This window comes from Polypterus senegalus, chromosome 9 (genome assembly GCF_016835505.1).
Source record: "Polypterus senegalus isolate Bchr_013 chromosome 9, ASM1683550v1, whole genome shotgun sequence".
NCBI lineage: Eukaryota > Metazoa > Chordata > Cladistia > Polypteriformes > Polypteridae > Polypterus > Polypterus senegalus.
Window position 1 is genome coordinate 67924324 of NC_053162.1, and position 21494 is coordinate 67945817.

Genomic DNA, 21494 nt, shown 5'->3' on the forward strand with positions numbered 1-21494 from the left:
GGTTGATTGTGGTAGCCTGGCTGATCGCACACTCGTGCAAAAGAGAGCGGGTCAGTTAGGTGCCGCATTCACACCTGCAGCCAATCAAGCCAGTATAAGGGGTCTGCACAGCAGGGAGAAAGAAAGAAAAAAAGAGAATGAATGAGAGACGGAGCAGTAGCAGAGAACAGAGGGTGAAATGAAAGAAGGGATGACAGAGGCAGCAGGAGGCATGTAAGCCAGTGCAATAGGATGGAGATAGACAGACAGCCAGGTGAGGAGCACCAAGGGTAGCGTAGGACTGATGCTCAAGGGAGCTGAAAAGGGTCTACTTGGCTGAGGATTCCTGGAAGCTGGAGTGACTCGATCCTCACAGCAGGCTCCTATATAAGTCCAGGGAGAGGCAGTGGGAGGTGGATGGAGCAAAGCTTGGCTCAGATTGGGAGCCCTGCTTGGTGCCTGTAGCCAGCAGGGACCCAAGCCTGTTTTAGAGGGGTGGCCATGCCTGTCGGCAGGGTATCTCCTTGTGCTGAGAGATCCGCAAAGGGTAAGCTGGAGAGATGATTCCAAGAAGGAGGCCCTTGGACTCATGCATCTTTAAAAACTTTTTATCTGTTGTGGAGTTTAACTTCATTTTAACTGAACAGATTTATTATGGACAGCCGTCCCCCGCGGCTCCGCCTGTGTAGTAGTGAAATAGAACAGTGAGGAGGGCTCTGCCCAGCTCCACACTCCTGATGTCACGCTTCCCCCTCCCCTCGGGCTGCAGCCTCTGTCTTGGATTAGCATGAATATATCGCTTCTGCAAGTGAACTATGATTCTTATTGTGATGAGAGAAATCGCAAAATCAACCGGAATGTTTAAGTAAATTATAGAAAAAATCCCCGATTTAAATCCATTATGTACTGTAGTTCTCTTGTTCGCTAGTTAAGCAGAGGTAAGTTATGCCCCAAGGCTGGCCCGCCCCCTCCCCTCGGCCTGCTGCGTCTCTCTCGGATTTGCGCAAATACATCAGTACCGCAAGTGAACTATAACACTTAGTGTGATGAGAGAAAGTGCAAAATCAAGCAAATTATAGAAAAAAACCCAATCTAAATCCGTTAAGTAGGTCTCTCGTGAAAAGCAGACAGACATGCAAGACAGACAGGCAGACAAACGTCAGATTTTATGTATATAGAGGTATTTTTAACCTTCTTGGATTTGTTTCAATTTTAAGGGGATATGTATTTGTTTAATTAAGGAGAGATCTGAATCACTGCACTATCTGCACTTTATTTTGGTTTGCTTTTAATAAAAGTACACTTTTTGCAACTACCCCTTGTTAACTGTGTGTGACCTCATTTGCCCAGATCATCTCTATTATGATTATTGACAGTTTCGTGTTGAAGAGGCTCCTGAATGCAACAGGGAGCATGGAGCCAACCCAGACCGTCACAATATGCTTTCTTCAATATATATGCTTCAGTTTGGCGATATTACCTGAAAATATAACATCCCTTTTCATTGCTGCACTGATGATACACAACTCTGCTTTCTCCAAAGCCCTAATGACATCAGCCACCCTCAAGATGTTCCACATTGCCTTGAAGAAATACAGTTTTGGATGGCTAATAACTTTCTTCAGTTATGTGAAAATAAATTAGAGGTGCTTTAATTTCGACTTTCTGAATGTTTTGATGGTCTGTCAAAACATTTAGGAAAACTCACCCTTTGTTAAAACACAAGCCAGAATCCTCTGCTTGATTTTTGAATCAAACCTCAAACTTAATAAAATGAACTCTGCTGTTAAATAGTTCTTTCCAGCTTAAAACAATTGGAAAAATTGAACCATTTCTGTCATTTCATGACTTAGAGATAGTATCCATGTTTTTATATCATCCAAACTACACAATTTTACTTTTCTAAGACAGTGATGACAATATGAATTGGTCATCAGTCTTTGACATGGATTGTGAAATAAGGCACTACAAATGGCACTCTACAACTGAGCTTCCATGAAATGCCTAGTGACTTCAATTGCATAAAGCTGCAGCGAGGTGCAGTATCTACATGGCAAAAATGTAAAATGATTATATTCAAGTGGAAGGACAAGAAATATGTTAGCCCATAAGCACTGTCTACAAAGCAGCAACTGCCAATGTTCCTGTTAGGGGAAGAGTGGAAGCCACTAAGCCTTGCGCTGTGATAGCCTACAATAACACTATGGGCCTGTCCACTGTGCAGCAGTCACTGTCATTCTACCCTCTCATGTGCAAGCATCAGAAAAAATGTAAGAAAAGTGCACAAAGAAACACACTTCTACTGTCCCATATCACTTGAAGGATGTGTGCTAAATCTGCATCAGTACAGCTGTAGTCACTAGACGTTCCTGTCCTACTGCATTTATGTTGCCGTTTTTGGTATTTACATCCATCCATTATCCAACCCGCTATATCCTAACTACAGGGTCACAGGGGTCTGCTGGAGCCAATCCCAGCCAACACAGGGTGCAAGGCAGGAAACAAACCCCGGGCAGGGTGCCAGCCCACCGCAGTGGTATTTACATGTTTTTGATAATTAAATTTAATAACATTTTTTCAGTGTCCGGAAGACAAATCTTGTGCCGGCTTGCTGTCTACATGGAGTTTGCACATTATTCCCATGTCCCACACCATTTCCAAAGATGTGTGTCAGGCTAACTTGTGACTCTAAAGTGGGCCTTGTGTTGCACTGGCTCCTTCTCTAGGCCTACTCAGACAGGCTCTGGCCCCTCCATGATTGAGGATCGGAATAAGTGAGTCTGAAATTGTTGTTATGCACAAAGGGTGGCAATCACTTTTCTGCATCAAACGGTGTTCTTACTTTTTCAGTGACTCAAAGGTGACAGAGCATTACTTTTGTGTGTTACTTATCAAGTTAGGTTACTTTTATCTATTATTAAAGGAAAACTTTGGTATTTTTCAAGTCAAAGTTTTTTTTTATTTACAGTCATGCTACATATTAATTTGCCACATGAAATTGCATCTTAAAGTGAAACATTCTTTGGAAATTTCAAAAAATAACTTGCTCTTCTTGTGTTTTACAATGGTGCTAAAATGTACTGGGGTCCCAATGTGAAAATCTTATCGAGAATGTCCATTGTTCATGTCAGAAATGTTAAGAGAGTATTTACCCATATCTTGAGAGTACAGATATATTCCAAAACAGCGTATATTGTTTTAAGAAAGAAGAAAAAAGCAAAAAACAAGCAATATTTTTGAGATTCAGCTGCCTTAAGGGAAGATCGGCTGTGCACTTTACTTTGCTACTACCCCATTTGTCTTCCTCCACAGCACCCCTTTCAGCCCCGTCTTGGAAGTCACTGACATGCACCGCTACTGACATTATTGAATATCGATGCCAGGCATGAATTCCTATTTCTGATCTGTAGACACCTAGAAAATAATAACTGAAAAAAGTCACACAATCACTCACTTACTTTCACCATACAGATGTTTACTGTTATAAACGTGGGGATCCTGAGCAGAAAAAGTAAAAAAAAAATGACTGAAAATGCCCACTAGAGGGAAGAAACTGTCAAAACCTGGCTAGTAATAAAAAGGTCAAAAGTAGAATCTTTGTAAACAAAAGAATTCACTTTTACAAAAAATGCTGTGTGGCACAAAATAAGCTCTGAGGACCTCAAGAGGCCAATGGAGTTACCTGATACAACAAAGGCAAAGCAAACCATGTCTCAATATGTATATCCACAAAATAGTTGGAAAATGGAGCACAGAAGTCAAAGATCCAGTAATTCACAAAAGCACAAAAAAATGCAGAAGGCTTATTTTCCAAATTTGAAACCTTAAACACTTCAAAGTGGATGTCTTTTGTAATTTTTAAACCTTGATTTCACGTTGGGACCCTGTTACTGTTTTGCTCCATTACAAAATACAAGACTGGGCTACTTATATTTCCAAATTTCTAACACGTTTTACTTACTATATATCATGATTGTGAGGAAATAACTTTGACTTGAAAAATAATTAACTTATCTTTTATGGTTTGGTAAAAACTAAATGAAAGGTCAAGATACCCATAAAATGTTTTGGGGGTGCAGACTCTTATTTTACAGGAAGTTATGTGACATTTCATACTGTATAACATATATAACATTAAGCATTCAAAGACATTCCTTATACTGCATATGCAGATCACAAAACATCAACGTCCTGCCCTCCATCCTTGGTGAAGTTGGGGCCATCGATTGTCACTCAGACCAATATGTACTGAAGGCCATTTTTATGGTTTATTACACAGCTTGTTTCTGAACTCCTTCTAAGTCAGAGGATTTGTTTTTGGGTGGCATTCCAAAAGTTGAGGATTCATTTTTATATCTATTAGTATGCAGCAGTCCTCTGCTTTTCAATTTTCTCTTTTCACTTTCAGAATCAGCTCTCTAAATGGTGTCAATATACACTTAACAAAAGCATGGTGAGAAATGTTTGTTACCAGAAGAGAAACGCAGGTCCATTATTATTTGAATTTTGATTAAGAGGCTATATTTGCAAAATAATGAATTTCAAGTGAGCAACCTCTTCTAAACAGTCATAAATTAGTAAATCACATACAGTTGACTAATAAATACATTTTGAATGCTGTATGTTTGGAAAAACTCAATCCTTTACTAAAATAAAGCCAAGCATCTTGATGTTAGAATACTTGGCGACTCTGTATGAGTGACTCGGGCTTATTCATGGCAATATGTGTAACAAACTTGGTTGGGAATTAAGGAAAATGACAAATAAATGGAAAGAAACATATGGGATCTGAGCTTAGGAATCTGTAACCCACATAACATCTTGCTGTGTCTGTAATGTCCTGCTATGAAGTACACCCAACTGTTATCCAACCGGCTTACTCAGCTGTGGGTCACAGGTTTATTTCAGTAGTACAGTATTTAGGTGCTGGGTGTGGACCAGACTATCAACAGGGTACCAATCCAATCTTAGATTAATTTGGGAATGGAGTTACTGCAGATGAGTTAAATACTCTGTAAGTGCTTTGAAGCTTTATTGATTATTTAGTTTTGTCTTTTTATATGCAGGAAATGCTTGCCGCTCTACTGCTACAAGCACTACTGTGGCAACTGCGACTTCTACACTCTGCAGCACAATTGAGGCATTTTTAGGTCATATACCACAAAACAAAGACATCACTAAGATTAAAGAGTAAGTATATTTTGAAAAAGGACTGCTTTATGTCCACAGTTTGAGAGCTCAGCTGTTTGCCTGGTTACATGTGTTAAAAAGATCATAACTCATGAGCAACCATGGCCATAAACGAAGTAATGTAAAGTGAAAAGACCTACAGGTGAGAAACTGACACTGCTCCTCTATATATACTGGACTAAAAAATAAATTATGAGTGTATTACAGTTTGCCAAACCTGACAGTAAGGAGAATAAAACAAGGTTTACTTGCTCACAAGGGCACCCTAAACAAGTCTCATTAGTGCACCATATAGTCTGAGCATAACCTCCTTTGATTTATATTCACCAGTCTGTATGATATAACCAAACACATTATTTGCCTTTTAATCAGTACAGAACATTGCTTAGATGGTGAGAATACTGTATGAAAATAAATCTCAAAATTCTTTGCAGTCGTTACTCCCTTAGGGCAGCTTCACCCATCTGCATGAAGATGTTCAATGGCTCCCTATTGAAAGAGGTGGACTGCTGCTTTTTCAACTAACATGCGGCATAATAATTTTTTGTAATGTAATGGCATTCAGTGCTAACACACATACTATATACATATATGCATCTAATAACATATATTGCTTTACTGTCTTCATCACAGATTACTTGAAAAAGCAAAAAAAAATGAAACCCAACTTTCAGATTTACTCAAGTGCAGCCATTCATTCTATAATGGCAAGATAATAAAAGTAAATAGGAATAACACTCAAGACATCCATGTCTCAGTGTCTACTAATAAGGTAAGACCCATTTTAAGCCCAACATTCCCCTTTCCTCCAATAGCTGGGATTCTCCCGTGTCCTATTGCTTTACAGTCCTGAACTGGATGTCATACTCTGCCACAGGCCAAAGTCAAAATAGCCACTCAACAACATTGCCATGTACTTGCACCTCCATTCTTCTAGGACTGTGATACATTTTGTTTTACAAGAAGCCATAAGAATGTCAGCAGTTTTTAAAAAAAGTACAGTGAAATCCTTATCTGTGCTAATCAACATGCAACACAGCGCTACTCTCCGGCACCATGGTTAGTGAGTGTAACTACTGTGACAGGCAGCCACAGCCATTACCTGGCCAGGACACCAGTTGGTTGGAAGGACAGGGGAGAGAGAGCATTGGCAGGGCACTACCTTCCCTGGGACACTAGAGGGCAGCCCTTCTGGGCGGCTGTGGCAGCATGGATTTCCGCAGGGCAGAGTGGAGTGTGGCACAGCCCTGTTGGGTTTTGTGGGGGCCGCCAGGTAGAGCTGCAGAGCCCTACATGGGGCTTTCACCACACCTGGGGCTGATTCCAGGACTGATTAATGAGCCACCTGGATCACTCCCAGGGTCTGCTTAAAAGGAGCCGCTCACTCCATTCGGGGAGCCAGAGTCAGGAGGAGGAGAGACGAAGCTTACCAAGAGGAAGAGTGGAGGCGGATGACAAAGAAAGAAGAAGAGGGAAGAAGAAGGACTGTGTATTTGGTGCTCTGTGAGGGAGACATGCTCTACATGTGACAATAAATGGGTGCTGTGCTGAACTCGTGTCTCTGCATGTCTGTGTCTGAGATGGGGCAGCTGGAGCGCTGCTGGTCTCCACACTACACTACTGGCTTGAGATATCTGTTCTCCTTATCTGAAAAATCTCTGAGCCCAGCTTGCCATACTGTCTACAATTGTGAGTCATTATGTAATTCCAAAGGGGGCAATGAAACTTAACGTATATCTCTGTAACAGTGAGATTAGACTTAAAATGGGACTGGGCATTGAGACCATGTTTTACTAAACCAAAATGATGACAGACGGGATAACATAAAAAATGTTTATGCTGTTAGCTCATAATGACATATCCAGATGACTTCATTTCCTTTAAGGTCAGTTTGACTTTTCTACCTCAGTCACTACCAATGCCTGCCAATCACGGACTTGGAGTCTTCTGTTACTTTGTATTTTCTCTGCATATTAATTTTTACCGATATGTGATTGGTACAGTATAAGTTGGCACAAAAGCACAAAAAGTAATGTCACCTTATTAGAAATGTAATTTTCATTTTGGGAGTTAACCATTTTCTCTGAGTTCATATGTCTTTTCTGCAGGGATCGACCACCCCAATACACTCCAAATAAAAACACAGTGTAAGTGTGATTGACAACAGTAAACGGACTCAATGCGAGTGACTGTGGGTGTCTGTGATCAGATTATCCACAATAACTTGATCCAGTTTTGACCACAGGGCCTGTTCTTACCAGGATGGGCTCCCCATGACAGGAATTAAAACATATTTGGATACACAGATGAAGGTTATCATGGAGGCGCACTAATTAGGACTGCTCTGTCTCAGCTTCAGTGACCTGGGTTCAATTTGAGTAGCCTTTGCATTTCTCCAGATACTCAGGTATATTCCCACATTTTAAAGATCAACAGGCTGGATTACAGTGCTCACTCTACATATGGCAGAGTGCGGGTAAGTCAAGATGTCTGCATGTTCCTCATTAGGCCCTAACACAGACTGGTTCACATCTTATATCTGAACCTTCAGGAACATTGAAAATATAAAATGGATGCATGGAAACTTAAGACTACTTGTTGATGGACAATGCAGTTGTATCCAGCAGGGGGCAGTAGATCCCTTGCATAAGTTCTTTTAAAATAATAGTATTCTGTTAATAAGTAGTAGGACATCTCTGCAGCAAAAGCGAAAAGGAAACTGCAACAGCACGAAAGAGCAGCATGATGTTACAGTTCACAGGGCAAGGCACACAAACCCATCCCATCATACAGCCTGCGTTAATGTTCTATAACAACTATGAACATTATTTTATGCTGTAAATGCTAAAACCTTTTTTTTAATTTTAACAGGAACATTCACTTAGTGCCTGAACACAACTTTAGTACAAACAGCAGGGTGATTGTGAGGTTCAGAAAATGAATAAATGAATGTTTAAGTGTATGGATTTGATTGTGCCCTGCAAATATCTGTTGCTCCATCCAGGGTTGGTTTCTGCCTTGCACTTGATGCTGCTAGGACAGGCCCTGGTCCCCATTACCCCTGAGTGGAAACAACTGAGTAAACAGAATTAATGAATGTTTAAATCTGTCACAATGTGCCCTAGACAGTTGAAAGTGAGAACAATTGTTCTGATATTAAGCCGTTCAGCTCAACAAAGCTCGCCAATACTATCCAGCTAATTGCTCCAAAATAACATCAAGTCAGGTTTTGAAGATCCCTAAAGTCCTACTGTCTGCCACACTACTTGGTAATTTAGTTGGACACATCTGACTCTGGGTTTGATGCTCCTGGACAGCGTGTTATACCTTGCACTGACATCCAAGTGTGACCCACCTATCTCTACTTCTCTGGTCTGGTGTCTTCTCCCCACCAATTTGGGGCTGCACATTATCTTCCTAAACGACACCTGGGTTAAATCCCACCTTTGTGACAATAAAATGCTTGTAAAGATATCCATCCATCCATTTTCCAACCCATTGAATCCGAACACAGGGTCACGGGGGTCTGCTGGAGCCAATCCCAGCCAACACAGGGCGCAAGGCAGGAAACAATCCCGGGCAGGGCACCAACCCACCGCAGGACCTTGTAAATATATCATAGCCTGAAACAGGAGGCAAAACCAACATAATAATAATTAAATCTGCCTGCATTCAACAGCTTACCACTGACAACACTCATCTCTAAGTCACCAAGGCCACAAGTGTCAGCAGCAGCAGACCATTGTGATGCATTTATTTAAACAAATCATAGAAATCTCCAGCTTGTTTGTGCGGCCTGGCTCTCAATATACAATAAAGTGGATGTCCTGACTACTCATTGAAAGGCATTATAAGGGACACTGGAATTTTTAAAAAAACTTTCTATTTAACCACCCAAAAATCATATTGTGTTATTTTGCAAAAGTATTACTTTATTTCACAAAGAAACTGCCTTCTGCTGCCAGTAACATTATGCACAAACGTACTTTGGTTGTCTGATGACAGCTATTTTGTGAAATATTAAACATGCTTATAGCATCCAATCGAGGGACAAGAACTGAAAATAATATTATAGGTACACATTTAGTTTTAATTATGTTAACAATTATTAGTTTTAGTAAAGATGTTTTACTGTCAGAGTGGTAGCATAGAGTTTTCATTCCTGGCTTTACAGCTTAGGATCTACATGGAGTTTGAATGTTCTCCCCATGTATTTGTGGACTGATTGACATTCATGAGTCTGCTTAACTGTGTATCATTGCCTGTTTTAATACTGAATACTTCCCTTGTCTGCGTAAGTTTTTCACCCACATACTAGTTTAACTGGTGGATTGACTCCAAACAGGCCTCAGCAGCCTGTGCAAAGTTGCTTGGATAAGTGGATGGATAGATGAATGCTGGAGGAAGGAATAAGTCAAAGGGAGGAATGGGATAACAATCCACCCTGATGAACTGAAAAAAAAGCTTTGTTTGTTATTAATTTTAGTGTATTTCTTGCTTTCTCCTGATAGCACAACAAAAGTGTATCTGTGAAGATTCCAAATTCAGCTTTCCAAAAAGTAGTGTGTGCGGCAGACACCACTTTAGATTTGGCAGTGATGATATTTCAAAACACCAGCAACTTTGTGGTAAGACAAATTAACAGTAAATCTTGCTATTCTCCAAAAGCGATTCTTAAGTCATATAGCATAAGATCTGTGGAGAAACGGGAATCTGCCACCCAAAAGGGGTGGAGGTAGAGGGGACTCCACTGCATTGTCATGGTGGGTGTTGTCTAGAAGAAGAACAGTGCTAAAGAACAGTGAGGTCTCTCAATATTCAGCTGGATATTTAATGTCTGTGGATGTCAGACCAAGATAACAGGCCTTGATCCATAAAGTGTGTTTGGGGAACCAAGAGTAAATTGGCCATACTAACCAACAGGAGGCAGTATAGCCATGCCCAGTGTTTAAGGGGACCCTGACCCCAGAACCTGTTCTGCATTTGATGCAAATATACCTGCAAGAAAGAACTTACAATGACTATATATCATGGCTACAGTCAAACTTGGAAGAGGGAAGCTCACACAGCAATTGTCTGTGGTGGAACAATCAGGAAACAAAATGCTTGGCAGTGAATGAGAAAACCTGAAGGTGTGAGCTACAAGGTGAGATGTCTTTTGTCTGGTTGATGCACAGTGTTTTGTTAAGGTTCTTGCTCTTTCAACTCACCTATATTGGATTAAAACAAAAACCCTTCTTCTTAGTCATGCCTTGCAGATCCTGTCATCATCTCAATCAATTGTTCTATCAAATGAACTGAAACTCTTCATAAGGCTAGTAGTGGATGTGATTATTATCATTCTCTCAATTTCTGAACCTGCCTATTCTTTCTGGTTAAGATTTGCTTATGTCCATATTGATCCATAAATGGCTTCTTTTGCTCAATGAGGTTTTATTCTGCCTATTAAACACCTCACTATCCAAGAGCAATGTGCAGCTCTGTCTACAATGACCCAGGTGAAGGAATGTGGATTTACAAATCGGTGGGCTTACAAGCTACTGAAAATGAACAGCTGAAGGCCTTAGCCAGGATGGAGAGAAGATGAGAAACGAGGAACATCCAAGCAGGTACATGTGCCAGGGTCAAGAGGGCCTGGAGCAACTTCCTATCGACAATGGAAGAGTTTTATGACAAGCTGATGACAGAACACAAAAAAAAAAAACTAAATGAACGATGTGTTCAGAAACAATGTGCCCTGAGCCTCAGCATTAGCTGTTCCTCAGAATTTAAATTTTAAAGATGAGCTTTCAGAATCAACTGAAAGAGTTCAGTTTCTAGTCTCCTTTTTTGTGCCTTCTCGTGGGAATCGGAATGTTCATTCTCACCCTTGACCTGATGCCACTGTCCCACATCCCAGTATTTCCCCTGTGCAGCCACTTGAAGCACATTCACAGGCATCCAGTTATAAAGCAATGACTTTCTTCTTCTTCTTCTTCTTTCGGCTACTCCCATTAGGGGTTTTCCACAGCAGATCATATTGTCTGCATATTGATTTGGCAAAATTTTACAACGGATGCCCTTCCTGACGTAACCCTCCCCATTTATCTGGGCTTGGGACCCCCCCAACATGAAGAAACAAACTGGTTTGTGCATCCCCTGTGGCTGGGTTAGCTATAAAGCAATGACTGAAATAATTAAATTATATGTGGTTTACCCACTTGAATACACAAATTACTTTAAGTGCACAGTAGAACGGGGCAAATCTCAAATTGATTAACATAAAATCATTAAGCTGTAAGCCCAATGACATATAATTAAGACATGGCAAGCTCTCAATGGAGGGTTAGGGTTAGGATTAGGGATAAGGTTACCTGAGATGAAAATGTCAAAACCAGGAAATGAAGGAGATCTACAATGGGCAGTAACACATTACTAAAAATCAATTAAACTAAAACTACTAAAGGATTACCAAAAGATTATCCAAAAATCAAAAGAGACAAAACAAAAGGCAGAATCCTAAATATCTAAAAATAGTTAACCTTTACCAACCTGATTTATTTATTTATTTATTTATTTGCCACCATGTTAAATACTGATGGCACGATGACATCATGTATTGAGTTTCGGTTACAAGTTGGCAAGTGGAGCACTGGCCAAAATGAAAACACAAAATGGTGGTAATCGTGAGTTAAAACTGTCAACAAAATGGTTTTTCATTTGGCATTCTTACTCATCTCAATGGTAGAATTTTTGTAATCTTTATGAAGGTAAGGTTTGTAAAACTTGTGTCCATACTATATGTGGACACCAGGGTGACCTCCAGGATGAGTTCTGTGAATATGTGTCATTGTTAGTAGCACCTTTACACTTGGCGCATCATGTTGTGCAATTCAAGAGCAGGACTAGAATCTCTGACGTGAAGTATTTCTATTTAAAGAAATACAAATGACTGAAAATCATAAAGAACACCTTCTGTAGACTGGTCTCGGGTCTTTGAGTTTCACTAAGTGCTTTGTTACTAATATTATTTCTTTGTCACATTCTTTTTTTATCCAGGATGACAAAAACACCTCAATCTTAGATGATCTTGTGCTTGCTGTTGACTTGGGAGAACCAATCTCCAACCTCCCTGAAAACATCACCCTCTCTTTTGAATATTCAGAGTTAGATGTGGTAAGCAATTTGAGCTTTCCCTTATTAAAAGTAGATTGTTTCTTCTGTTATTCCAACATCATGTTTTGCAAAACAAATTACTGTCTTATGCTGATTTTACAAAAAAAAAAATTCTAATCTATTCATTATCTGAAGATCCGTTATGCCAATGCATGGTGTTGTGGAACTTGAGTCCATTCTTACACAGGTTGGTGCATGAATGAAATCAACAGGGTGCCAAGTCCGTGACAGGGCATGCTCACCTACTCAGTTACTCAGACCAATCAATGTGACACACGTCTTTAGCACCTTCATGCAGCCCAAGCTGCCACACAAACTGGGAGGACCAGCAGACGGTGACCAGTCCTTCACAGGACATGCTCACATACACTGGGCCGGTCAGTCTGACCTGCAAATCTTCGGGACTGTAGGAAGTGTGAAGTTCCTGAATAAACCCATGGGAACACAGGACACACACGCAAACTCCACACAGGCAGTGAGCCCGGAAGTCAACAATGCTGACCACCATGCCTAGTTGTGGTGCAATAAATTAACCTAAAATAAAGAATGGAATTGTAGCTTGGCAAATCATACTAATGGCATCTCATTTTAAATTTCAGAAACAACAGACTCTGCAATGTGCTTTCTGGAACAGCACTGAAAATGGTAAATCTAACCTCTTCTTGTAAACTGTCTAATTTAACAAATGTCAAAGTCAGGGTTCTTCAAGGTATTTTGAACACAAACATTCAGGTATCTACACCATGACAGTTTGGAATCAACATACTGTATGGACAGGAATTCATTTTTTTCAGATAAATCAGACCCAAGTCTGTGAAAAGGAGCTGAGATTTAACTCTTGGACTGTGGCAGCTGCTGGTCCCCAAGCTTTTAATGTTGATTTAAACTATTATTAATTTATCAAAACATGCCTGGGGCAGCACGGTGGCGCAGTGGTAGCGCTGCTGCCTTGCAATTAGGAGACCCAGGTTTGCTTCTTGGGTCCTCCCTGCATGGAGTCTGCATGTTCTCCCCATGTCTGCGTGGGTTTCCTTTCACAGTCCAAAGACATACAGGTTAGGTGGATTGGCGATCCTAAATTGGCCCTAGTGTGGGCTGTGTGTGTGTGTGTGTCTCCTGTGGTGGGTTGGCACCCTGTCCAGGATTGGTTTGTACCTTGTACCCTGTGTTGCCTGGGATTGGCCTCAGCAGAACCCTGTGACCCTGTTTTCGGATTCAGTGGGTTGAAAAAATGGATGGATGGATGATGGAAAACATGTCTTCATAAAAAAAAAATAGATTAGAAAATCAAACTTGGATGAGTGATAAAACACTCAGATGCCAAAGTCCTCATCATAAAGATTCTAAATGGCTAACTGCTGCTTCTCATAACAGTTTTAAAATATGGAATATCAGTGCTTAGTCCTCCTGGAGATATAACAAAGATGAAGTCAGTGCTGACCATCAAGGCTAACCTTGAGTACCCGCTGAGTGCCCATTTTAAATGGCATCTCTTTGTAGGCAGGGAGGGGGGAATTTGTCAGAGTTAATGGTGGGGTGGATGGCAGAATGCTTTTTTCACAAAAACGATGCCCTGTTGTTGCATATCGGCCTGCTGTGCTAACTGTCCTCACCTCCCACATGACTTATGTATAATACATGATTGTCTGTTATGTAGAGACATGAAAAAATGATATTAAAAGTTTATATTGGGCCTCAGTATCATCTTGATAAGGAAGTAAACCTGATGTGTAACTAACTCAGTTGGTGGATGGCCAGTGGACACTACATACCAGTCATAAAGTTTCATTAGTCCTGAACTAAGTAGATATGAAAGATGGATGGAAAGAAGGTCAAACATCTCAGTTTGGAAGGCCACAACAACAGAGTGGGTAGAGCACACTTTGTGTAGTATGCCATCCTCCTGATTAAAAAGACACTACAGTACCTCTATATCCTCCATGTTGTACGCTCACATTTTTTATTGCATAGTTTTTCTTTCTGTAACAACAATGCCAACATTTGAGAGTCCACCAGAGTGATATGGTTAACTCTGTTTTTACCTTTCAACTGTATATGATGTTGGTGACTTTAAAAACCCTAAAGTCAGCTCCTCTGAGGTGTTGTGTGGCTTGGGCTCAAAATGTACAAAAATAGAGAATTCCTGCTATTATAAGTCATCGTGGGTAAAGTTATTAGCTAAACACACAATAATAAAAGCCATTGTCATTTTTCATCAGCCTGAGACTCCAGCTATTTAACAGCAGGTTGGATAATGGATGGATTTTATCCCTCCACTATGACTGTGTTTTCTTTTCACTTCTCCTGGTGTGATTTTTGATGGGACCACAGGGTTGTATACCTTGAAAATGCCCCCATGTCACCCTTGGGTGATTCCAGTGGCCCCCAAGCCAAGCCGAAATCATCGGCATGCACAAACCGAAAGTGGAAACTGGCTTGTTCATATACTGAGTGTGTGATCGTGAACAGATGCAAAAGTTTGGTGAACTTTTTGGTCGTGAGCCAATTTGTACGTGTTCCAAGACATTCGTGAACTGAGGTTCCACTGTATTACTGTTACCATCATTATTAATACCTTGCTAGGAGGCTGCGCCCACTGCTCTCTTCGCTCGCCAACCAATACCTCCCCCCCGCCTCCGCTATATGCCATTGTGAAGAGGGGTGCTGTACGCTCCCTAAGGAAATGCGCTCACTCCTCTGAAACCCCTCTTAAACGGTGATACAATGAGAAACAAATAAGTTTTGTTTTTTTTACTCCTCTTTGCTCGATCAGCTGCTGGCTTGCCTCTGCTGCTGTACCGCGTGATCTGCTTTTCGTGCGGCGCTTCGAACATTTATAAGCCTTACAGCAGCTGTCCTTTTGTCTCACAGACTTGTCCCTCTTCTTCCCCAGACATCCTCAAACACTATTCAATCTCTTTTCTCTGTTCTGTTATTTCACCCAGTAATATTTTCAGTTTGTTTGCGCTAATGTGATCTTTACTCTCATGAGACTCTGAGACTGTTGAATTTTCCTACTTCCATTATCTCTAACCTGCTCTGCATGTGTATCGTGCCAATGTTTTTGAATTCTTTACGACATTCTACCTTGTTCTTTTCCGGCTCCGGGTGCTTTCTTTTTTGCATTCTTTTCTCTCCAATGCTTTTGGGTCTCTTTTTGATGCGCTGCTCTTTCTTCTTTGCTTAGTCATTGACGTGTCATCTAGAACGTATACAATTTTAAGTGCTGAGAGCACAGGAAGTGTGTCTGCCAAAAGTATTCAAACAACTTAGAGGTTAGATAACCGTGGTGTTATTTGAAAATGGTTGTAAGTAGGATGTAACTTGCAAAAGTCTCCGTCTCGTGGGACTTGCTTCCAATGGTTGTAAGTATGACGTGACTTGACTGTCTCGCAGGACGTGAAAGTGTCTCTCTGTCTCTCTTCAAAAGATCATGTCTCGTCGCCGGAAAAAAAGTATTGTCTTGTCCCAAGATTTTTTTTTATAATAGAGATATATGACAACTTTGTCTAAAGCGACTTACAAAAATAAAACAAAAATACAAATGGAGTGATCAAATATATTTTAAAGTGATTGAACTGGCAAGATGCCATTAGAAAGAAACAGTTTAGTTTCTGAGATTTTGATTTTGGCTCATTTAACCCACAGAGTCTCACTAACCTGGTCACTTGTTGCAGGCACTTCATCCTGGAGTACAGAAGGCTGCATCACTTCTCAAGGAACCAATCAAACGGATTGTTACTGCAATCACCTGACCTTCTTCGCTTTAGTAATGGTAAGCATTCAGAAAGTATGACGTGAGTGTGAGCTCTGAGTAACCACACCTCTGTCATCATAGCTGATAAACTAGCAATTAGGATTATTACTGCGAATGCTGTCAAGGTGATAATGAATAACATGACTTACCAATGCAACATCAACTAATGCACTTGATTGTACAGATTTAATATATGGGATCTGCAGCCAGGGCGGCACGGTGGCACAGTGGTAGCACTGCTGCCTCGCAGTTAGGAGACCCGGGTTTACTTGCCGGGTCCTCCCTGCATGGAGTTTGCATGTTCTCCCCGTGGGTTTCCTCCCTCAGTCCAAAGACATGCAGGTTAGGTGCATTGGCGATCCTAAATTGTCCCTAATGTGTGCTTGGTGTGTGCCCTGTGGTGGACTGGCGCCCTGCCTGTGGTTTGTTTCCTGCCTTGCGCCCTGTGTTGGCTGGGATTGGCTCCAGTAGACCCCTGTGATCCTGTAGTTAGGATATAGCGGGTTGGATACTGAATGGATGGATAGATCTGCAGCCACACAAAAAATGAGTTATGATTAAAAAAAACAATACATAAAGCTAGCCACTGAGTGTCAGATTTCAAAACTGTAAATTTATAAAGTGGCTGGCAAGGGTCTGGCACCTCACAAAAAAAACAAACTAATTGGCTATGTGTGCCTTTACACCATTAAAATGCAATCAGCTGCCCTACAAAAGATATGTGCACTTAGATGTCTCCTCACCAGCCTGTCTACAGTTACAACACCTCACAGTTTCTCCCTAAATTTGCTTTATTAAGAGATTTGATGTACACTTTTAAATTGTTCTCATATTGTTTTAATTATTTACAAGTACATCTTTTGCAGCAAATACAAATGTGTTTTGTCACCCAACAGCTTTTGAACTTCCTGATGGTAGTGGTGAACAGCTTACTTCTCAGGAGTGGGGTCTGTCTCCATAGATGCCTTCTCACAAGATTGATTGTTTGATCTGATTTTTTAGGCCCAATAGCATTTTGCTTATAACTGATGCTTTACAGATCCATGCACCGGGTTAGAATCCTACACTAAGTCATTGTGGAGTTTTTTGGCCAGAAACGTGTTCAGAATAGGGACAATGGCAACTTTAAACTGGTACAGACCTGAGATGGATTGGCATCCTGTGTGGGGCTGTTTTCTGCCCGAGTGGGATAGACTCTGGGCTCTGTGGACCTGAATTGGAACAAGCAGGACTGAGAACGTTATACTTCATTGGATACGTGTTCATTGTTAAATTTTATGTGATAGATGATTTAGTGCAGCGCAAGTTTTATCAAGAATGAGAATGGTTTTCATTTGTTCACTGAGAATGTGTAGGCTCTCTTGTCACCCTGTTATTTATTTATTTATTTATTTTGCTGTACTTCTCCTAGACAAGTGCAAGCCTCACTGAAACTGACCTCAAAGTCCTCTCTTACATCTCCTACATTGGCTGTGGAATATCTGTCTTCTTTTTAGGAGTCACTCTAATTCTAAACATCATGCCCAGGTAATATACAGTATGTTTTTCCTTCATTTCTCTTTTTTAAAGACTTTAAATCCTACGGAAATGACCTACTCGTGTACAACGCAAAAGCGCACAACTATTCATGGCCTTCAAACCTTACTTCTCTGCTCCCTCATAGCTTTAACCTTCTAGATTCACTGGTGCCTCATGTAGCACCTGTTTCAGTCCTCCTTTGTCGGTGCAGGTCAGCTTCATGCTACTGGCGTGACCAGTGCTAGTGGTGGAGTGGTGGCTCTGAGGCTAGGGATCTGCACTGGCAATCATAAGTCCCGTGAATGCCAACAGGGACTCTGCTCTGTTGGGCCCTTGTGCAAGGCCCTTAACCTGGAATTGCTGAGCGCTTTGAGTAGTGAGAAAAGCGCTATATAAATGCAAAGAATTATTATTATTATTATTACAACCAGTTGCATCCCAGGAGCTGCTGGAATTCGCTGCCACCAATAACTCACCCATGGGATTAGCCAGCGAATGATGACACAACGCACAAAACACAGCAAGGGGTAGGTGCCAACATGCCATGGTGCTTTTATCAAAACAGTGTTCAAAACAAAATGCAGTGCTCAAAAACTCCAATACATAAATAATGAAGCAAGTAACAATCTTTGAGATTAAAAACCAGAGTTAAAAATGAGAGTAAACCAACAACTCCTTTGTCTCTTCAGCTCACCCACTACTCGCTCACCTGGCGGAGATACTAGCAGCCACAGTCCTCACCTTCCGACCCCCGTGTCAGCTGCCTTGAGTGGGGTCAGCCAGAGTGCTTGGGGTCAGTTCTCCTCCCATCTTCCTTCTTGCTCCCCTGGCGTACCTCAGATCCCTGGTGTAGGGCTCCTTCTCAATCACACCCACTCCTCACCAATATCCAGTGGGGACAATCTGCCCATGTAACGTCAATCCTTTGCGTGGCTCACATCCACACTGCCCTTCACTTCACTGGCTGGCTGGCTCGTCCTGCCTCTTTCACTCAAGCTGCTCTCATGGTTCTGCTCTTTCTTCTTCCTTTTTTTCCTCATGTCGGCTCCCCCTTTGTGGGTACAGCATCTCAAAGCCGATGAGACATTTGAGACAGACTGCATCCTCAATAACCTCACCAACCTCCCACATCTCTGTGAGCTCACACACCCACAGAGATCAAGCTGGCCATTCAATTATTTACTTGAAAACGGGCCACTAAAATGTTAAGCCATGGACTGACTATTCCACCTCTCCTCATCCTCAAACAGGACTAGGTGAGTTTGATAATGGATGTATATTTAAGTAATTTTAAGTTACTCACGACTTCTTTTCTTGTTGAATCCTTTTTTTATTTTTATGCACACATTTGTGTATCTACCAATCCAATTCTGGCTCACAGTGTTCTTGAAACTCCAGCCAGGCCCTTGGACACACTTCCTATGTAATCGGCCCTCATGTCAACCCATTAATTGGCCCTTTTATTTAAATAGCTCTTTCAGGACACTTTCAATTTCAGCTTTATAGTTTCCTGCGATTTTGGTTTACTGACCTTTTATTCCTTTTTACCCCATTTTTCTTTTTGCTAAACTTGTGCTCATCAGTTTTTTGTTTGATTTTCTACACATCTTTGAATTGTCTGTTGTCACCCATATGCTCAGGGTGTAGTAGGAAGCACAGCGGCTATGCCATATTTGAAGTCTAGCTTGATCTTCACTTGGGAAGTCTGGATGTTCACTTCTGTAGTAAGTTTCAAATAAGGATTCTTGTTTTCTCATACAATTCAAAGACTGGCTTCTCAGGTCTCCCTCCAAAGGGGTCACAGTGTTCCTGAAGTATTGTATGCTTATGCACAAATGTGGATTTTACTGGAACACAGTTAATCCTCCAAAAATCTCAGTCATTCAGTAAGTGGTCTGTTTTTCTTTTCCTCCACTTTTTCAAGGAAAAAGAAGAGAGATCACTGCCATGTAATCAATATGAACCTTTGCGGTGCCGTGTTTTTCTTAAACCTCACCTTCTTGATGAACGAATGGGTGACGTCTCTACAGAACCCGACTGCCTGCCAGCTCATTGCTGGATTGATGCACTTCTTTCTTCTCTGCACTTTCACCTGGTTTGGAATTGAATCTTTCCATTTGTACCTGCTGGTGATCAAAGTCTTCAACATCTACGTGAAGCACTATCTGCTGAAGCTTCATCTCCTAGGGTGGGGTGAGTTTCTCTCCCTCTCTGTCAAAGTGAATGTCTTAAACTGAAAACAACTAGACAAATCAACCCAGTATAGAAAAATCAATGTGCACCCACTAGTAGAAGAATGGCATTTAAGATGTTCTCTTACCTGTCTGCTGTATTAGAGTCACCTGGACATTGTCCCAAAATCAACTGTGAATATGTTTTTGTTGAATCTCACAGGACTACCAGCTCTGGCCACAATTATCTTTGGAAGTCTGAATTTTTATGGGCAACATGAAATTCAGGTGAAAGACAGCAAATCGACATTTATGTAAGTAGAAGTAGTGAGCACTACTGTATCCAGCAGGGGGCATTAACTCGTAACTTGTTGGAATGAGTTCTTTTGTAATTGTGGCGTGTTACATACCCCGAAAACTATATAGATACAATATAAAAAGGCAATATCCCTCCCTTAGTGATATGGCAGTAAGAAATCACATAGGAGAAATAACTTAGCTTTCTTTAATGATGGCTTACACTGTATAACAAATGAAGGAAGCCAATGGCAAGAACCCAGTTCGGGAGTGGGGGCCCAGTGTGTAGAGTCTGCTATTTTCACTGCTGCGTAGGAAGGATTTTCAGGATCAGATGACATAATCTCCCATCTGTCCGTTGGCTTCAAAGGTGTGCCAGGCAATGTTCCAAGGCTTTATACTGTTTCTTCATGTGCAGGCCCCCACTTAGGTGAATCATGCCATTCCAAACAAGGCAAAGAGGATACAGTTTCATGCTGAGTTTGACACACAGAAATAGTGCACAATATCCATTTCGCATGTGGTCCGGCTTGTGCCTCCTCCAGACCGCGAGGGGGCGTCCGTCCTGGTTATGCTGGAGGCCTCGGGTAAAGGGCTTGGAAGCCCAGCCCTGTAGGGACCCCTGGCCACCGCCAGGCGGCTCCCCAGTGCCTTATATCCGTGTGGTCCCCGGCCGGGCTCGGAGGGCTTGTGCCTCCTCCAGACTGAGAGGGGGCGTCCGTCCTGGTTATGCTGGAGGCCTCGGGTAAAGGGCTTGGAAGCCCAGCCCTGTAGGGGCCCGTCGCCACCGCCAGGCGGCGCCCCAGTGCCTTATTATCCCGGGAGCCCGGCACTTCTGCCACACCAGGAAGTGCCGGGGGGAAGACGACAGGGGACACCCGGACAACTTCCGGGTGCGCAGCTGGCACTTCCGCCACACGGGGGTGTGTCCGCGGGAGATTGCCGGGAAGCAGCTGGAGTCCGTCCGGGTTCCTATAAAAGGGGCCGCCTCCCTCCAGTCAGCAGTGGAAGTCGGGTGGAAGAGGACGGAGCTGGAGTGAGGACTGGAGGCGGCCAGGAGAAAAGAGGCACAGGAGTTTGTGGCCTGGACATTGGGGGAATCGGTGCAAGAGGCACTGGGGTTTGTGCACGTGACTTGTTTGTGTAAATATTGTAAATAAATGGTATGTTGGGTGAAACTATGTTGTCCGTCTGTGTGTGTCCGGGTCCAAGTTCACACGCAGTTGTCCCTAAATGTTTTGTCTTATAATGCTTGCCTAGCAGTTCTTATATTTTGAACCCCTGTGCTAAATCTGGCTCTGTGTCAACTGTGATTGTGAGTAGAAAGAAAAGTAGATTTATACAATATATTTGAACAGAGCTCAGTGACATATAAAACTTATACATGTATTACCTACTGTATACGACACTTTACTCTACTCTTGGTA

The 21494-nt window shown here is 41.8% G+C and overlaps 1 protein-coding gene across 1 annotated transcript in view; it reads left to right on the forward strand.

The window, feature by feature from the left end:
- Positions 1 to 21494, forward strand: part of adgrg3 (adhesion G protein-coupled receptor G3) — a 65936-nt gene that overhangs the window by 35875 nt on the left and 8567 nt on the right. Inside the window, exons 5-13 of the mRNA XM_039763185.1 lie at positions 5046 to 5169; positions 5803 to 5941; positions 9681 to 9797; positions 12208 to 12324; positions 12924 to 12969; positions 16002 to 16099; positions 17493 to 17608; positions 19524 to 19792; positions 19994 to 20084. Coding sequence (XP_039619119.1) covers positions 5046 to 5169; positions 5803 to 5941; positions 9681 to 9797; positions 12208 to 12324; positions 12924 to 12969; positions 16002 to 16099; positions 17493 to 17608; positions 19524 to 19792; positions 19994 to 20084 — 1117 coding nt within the window. The remainder of the gene's footprint in view (positions 1 to 5045; positions 5170 to 5802; positions 5942 to 9680; positions 9798 to 12207; positions 12325 to 12923; positions 12970 to 16001; positions 16100 to 17492; positions 17609 to 19523; positions 19793 to 19993; positions 20085 to 21494) is intronic.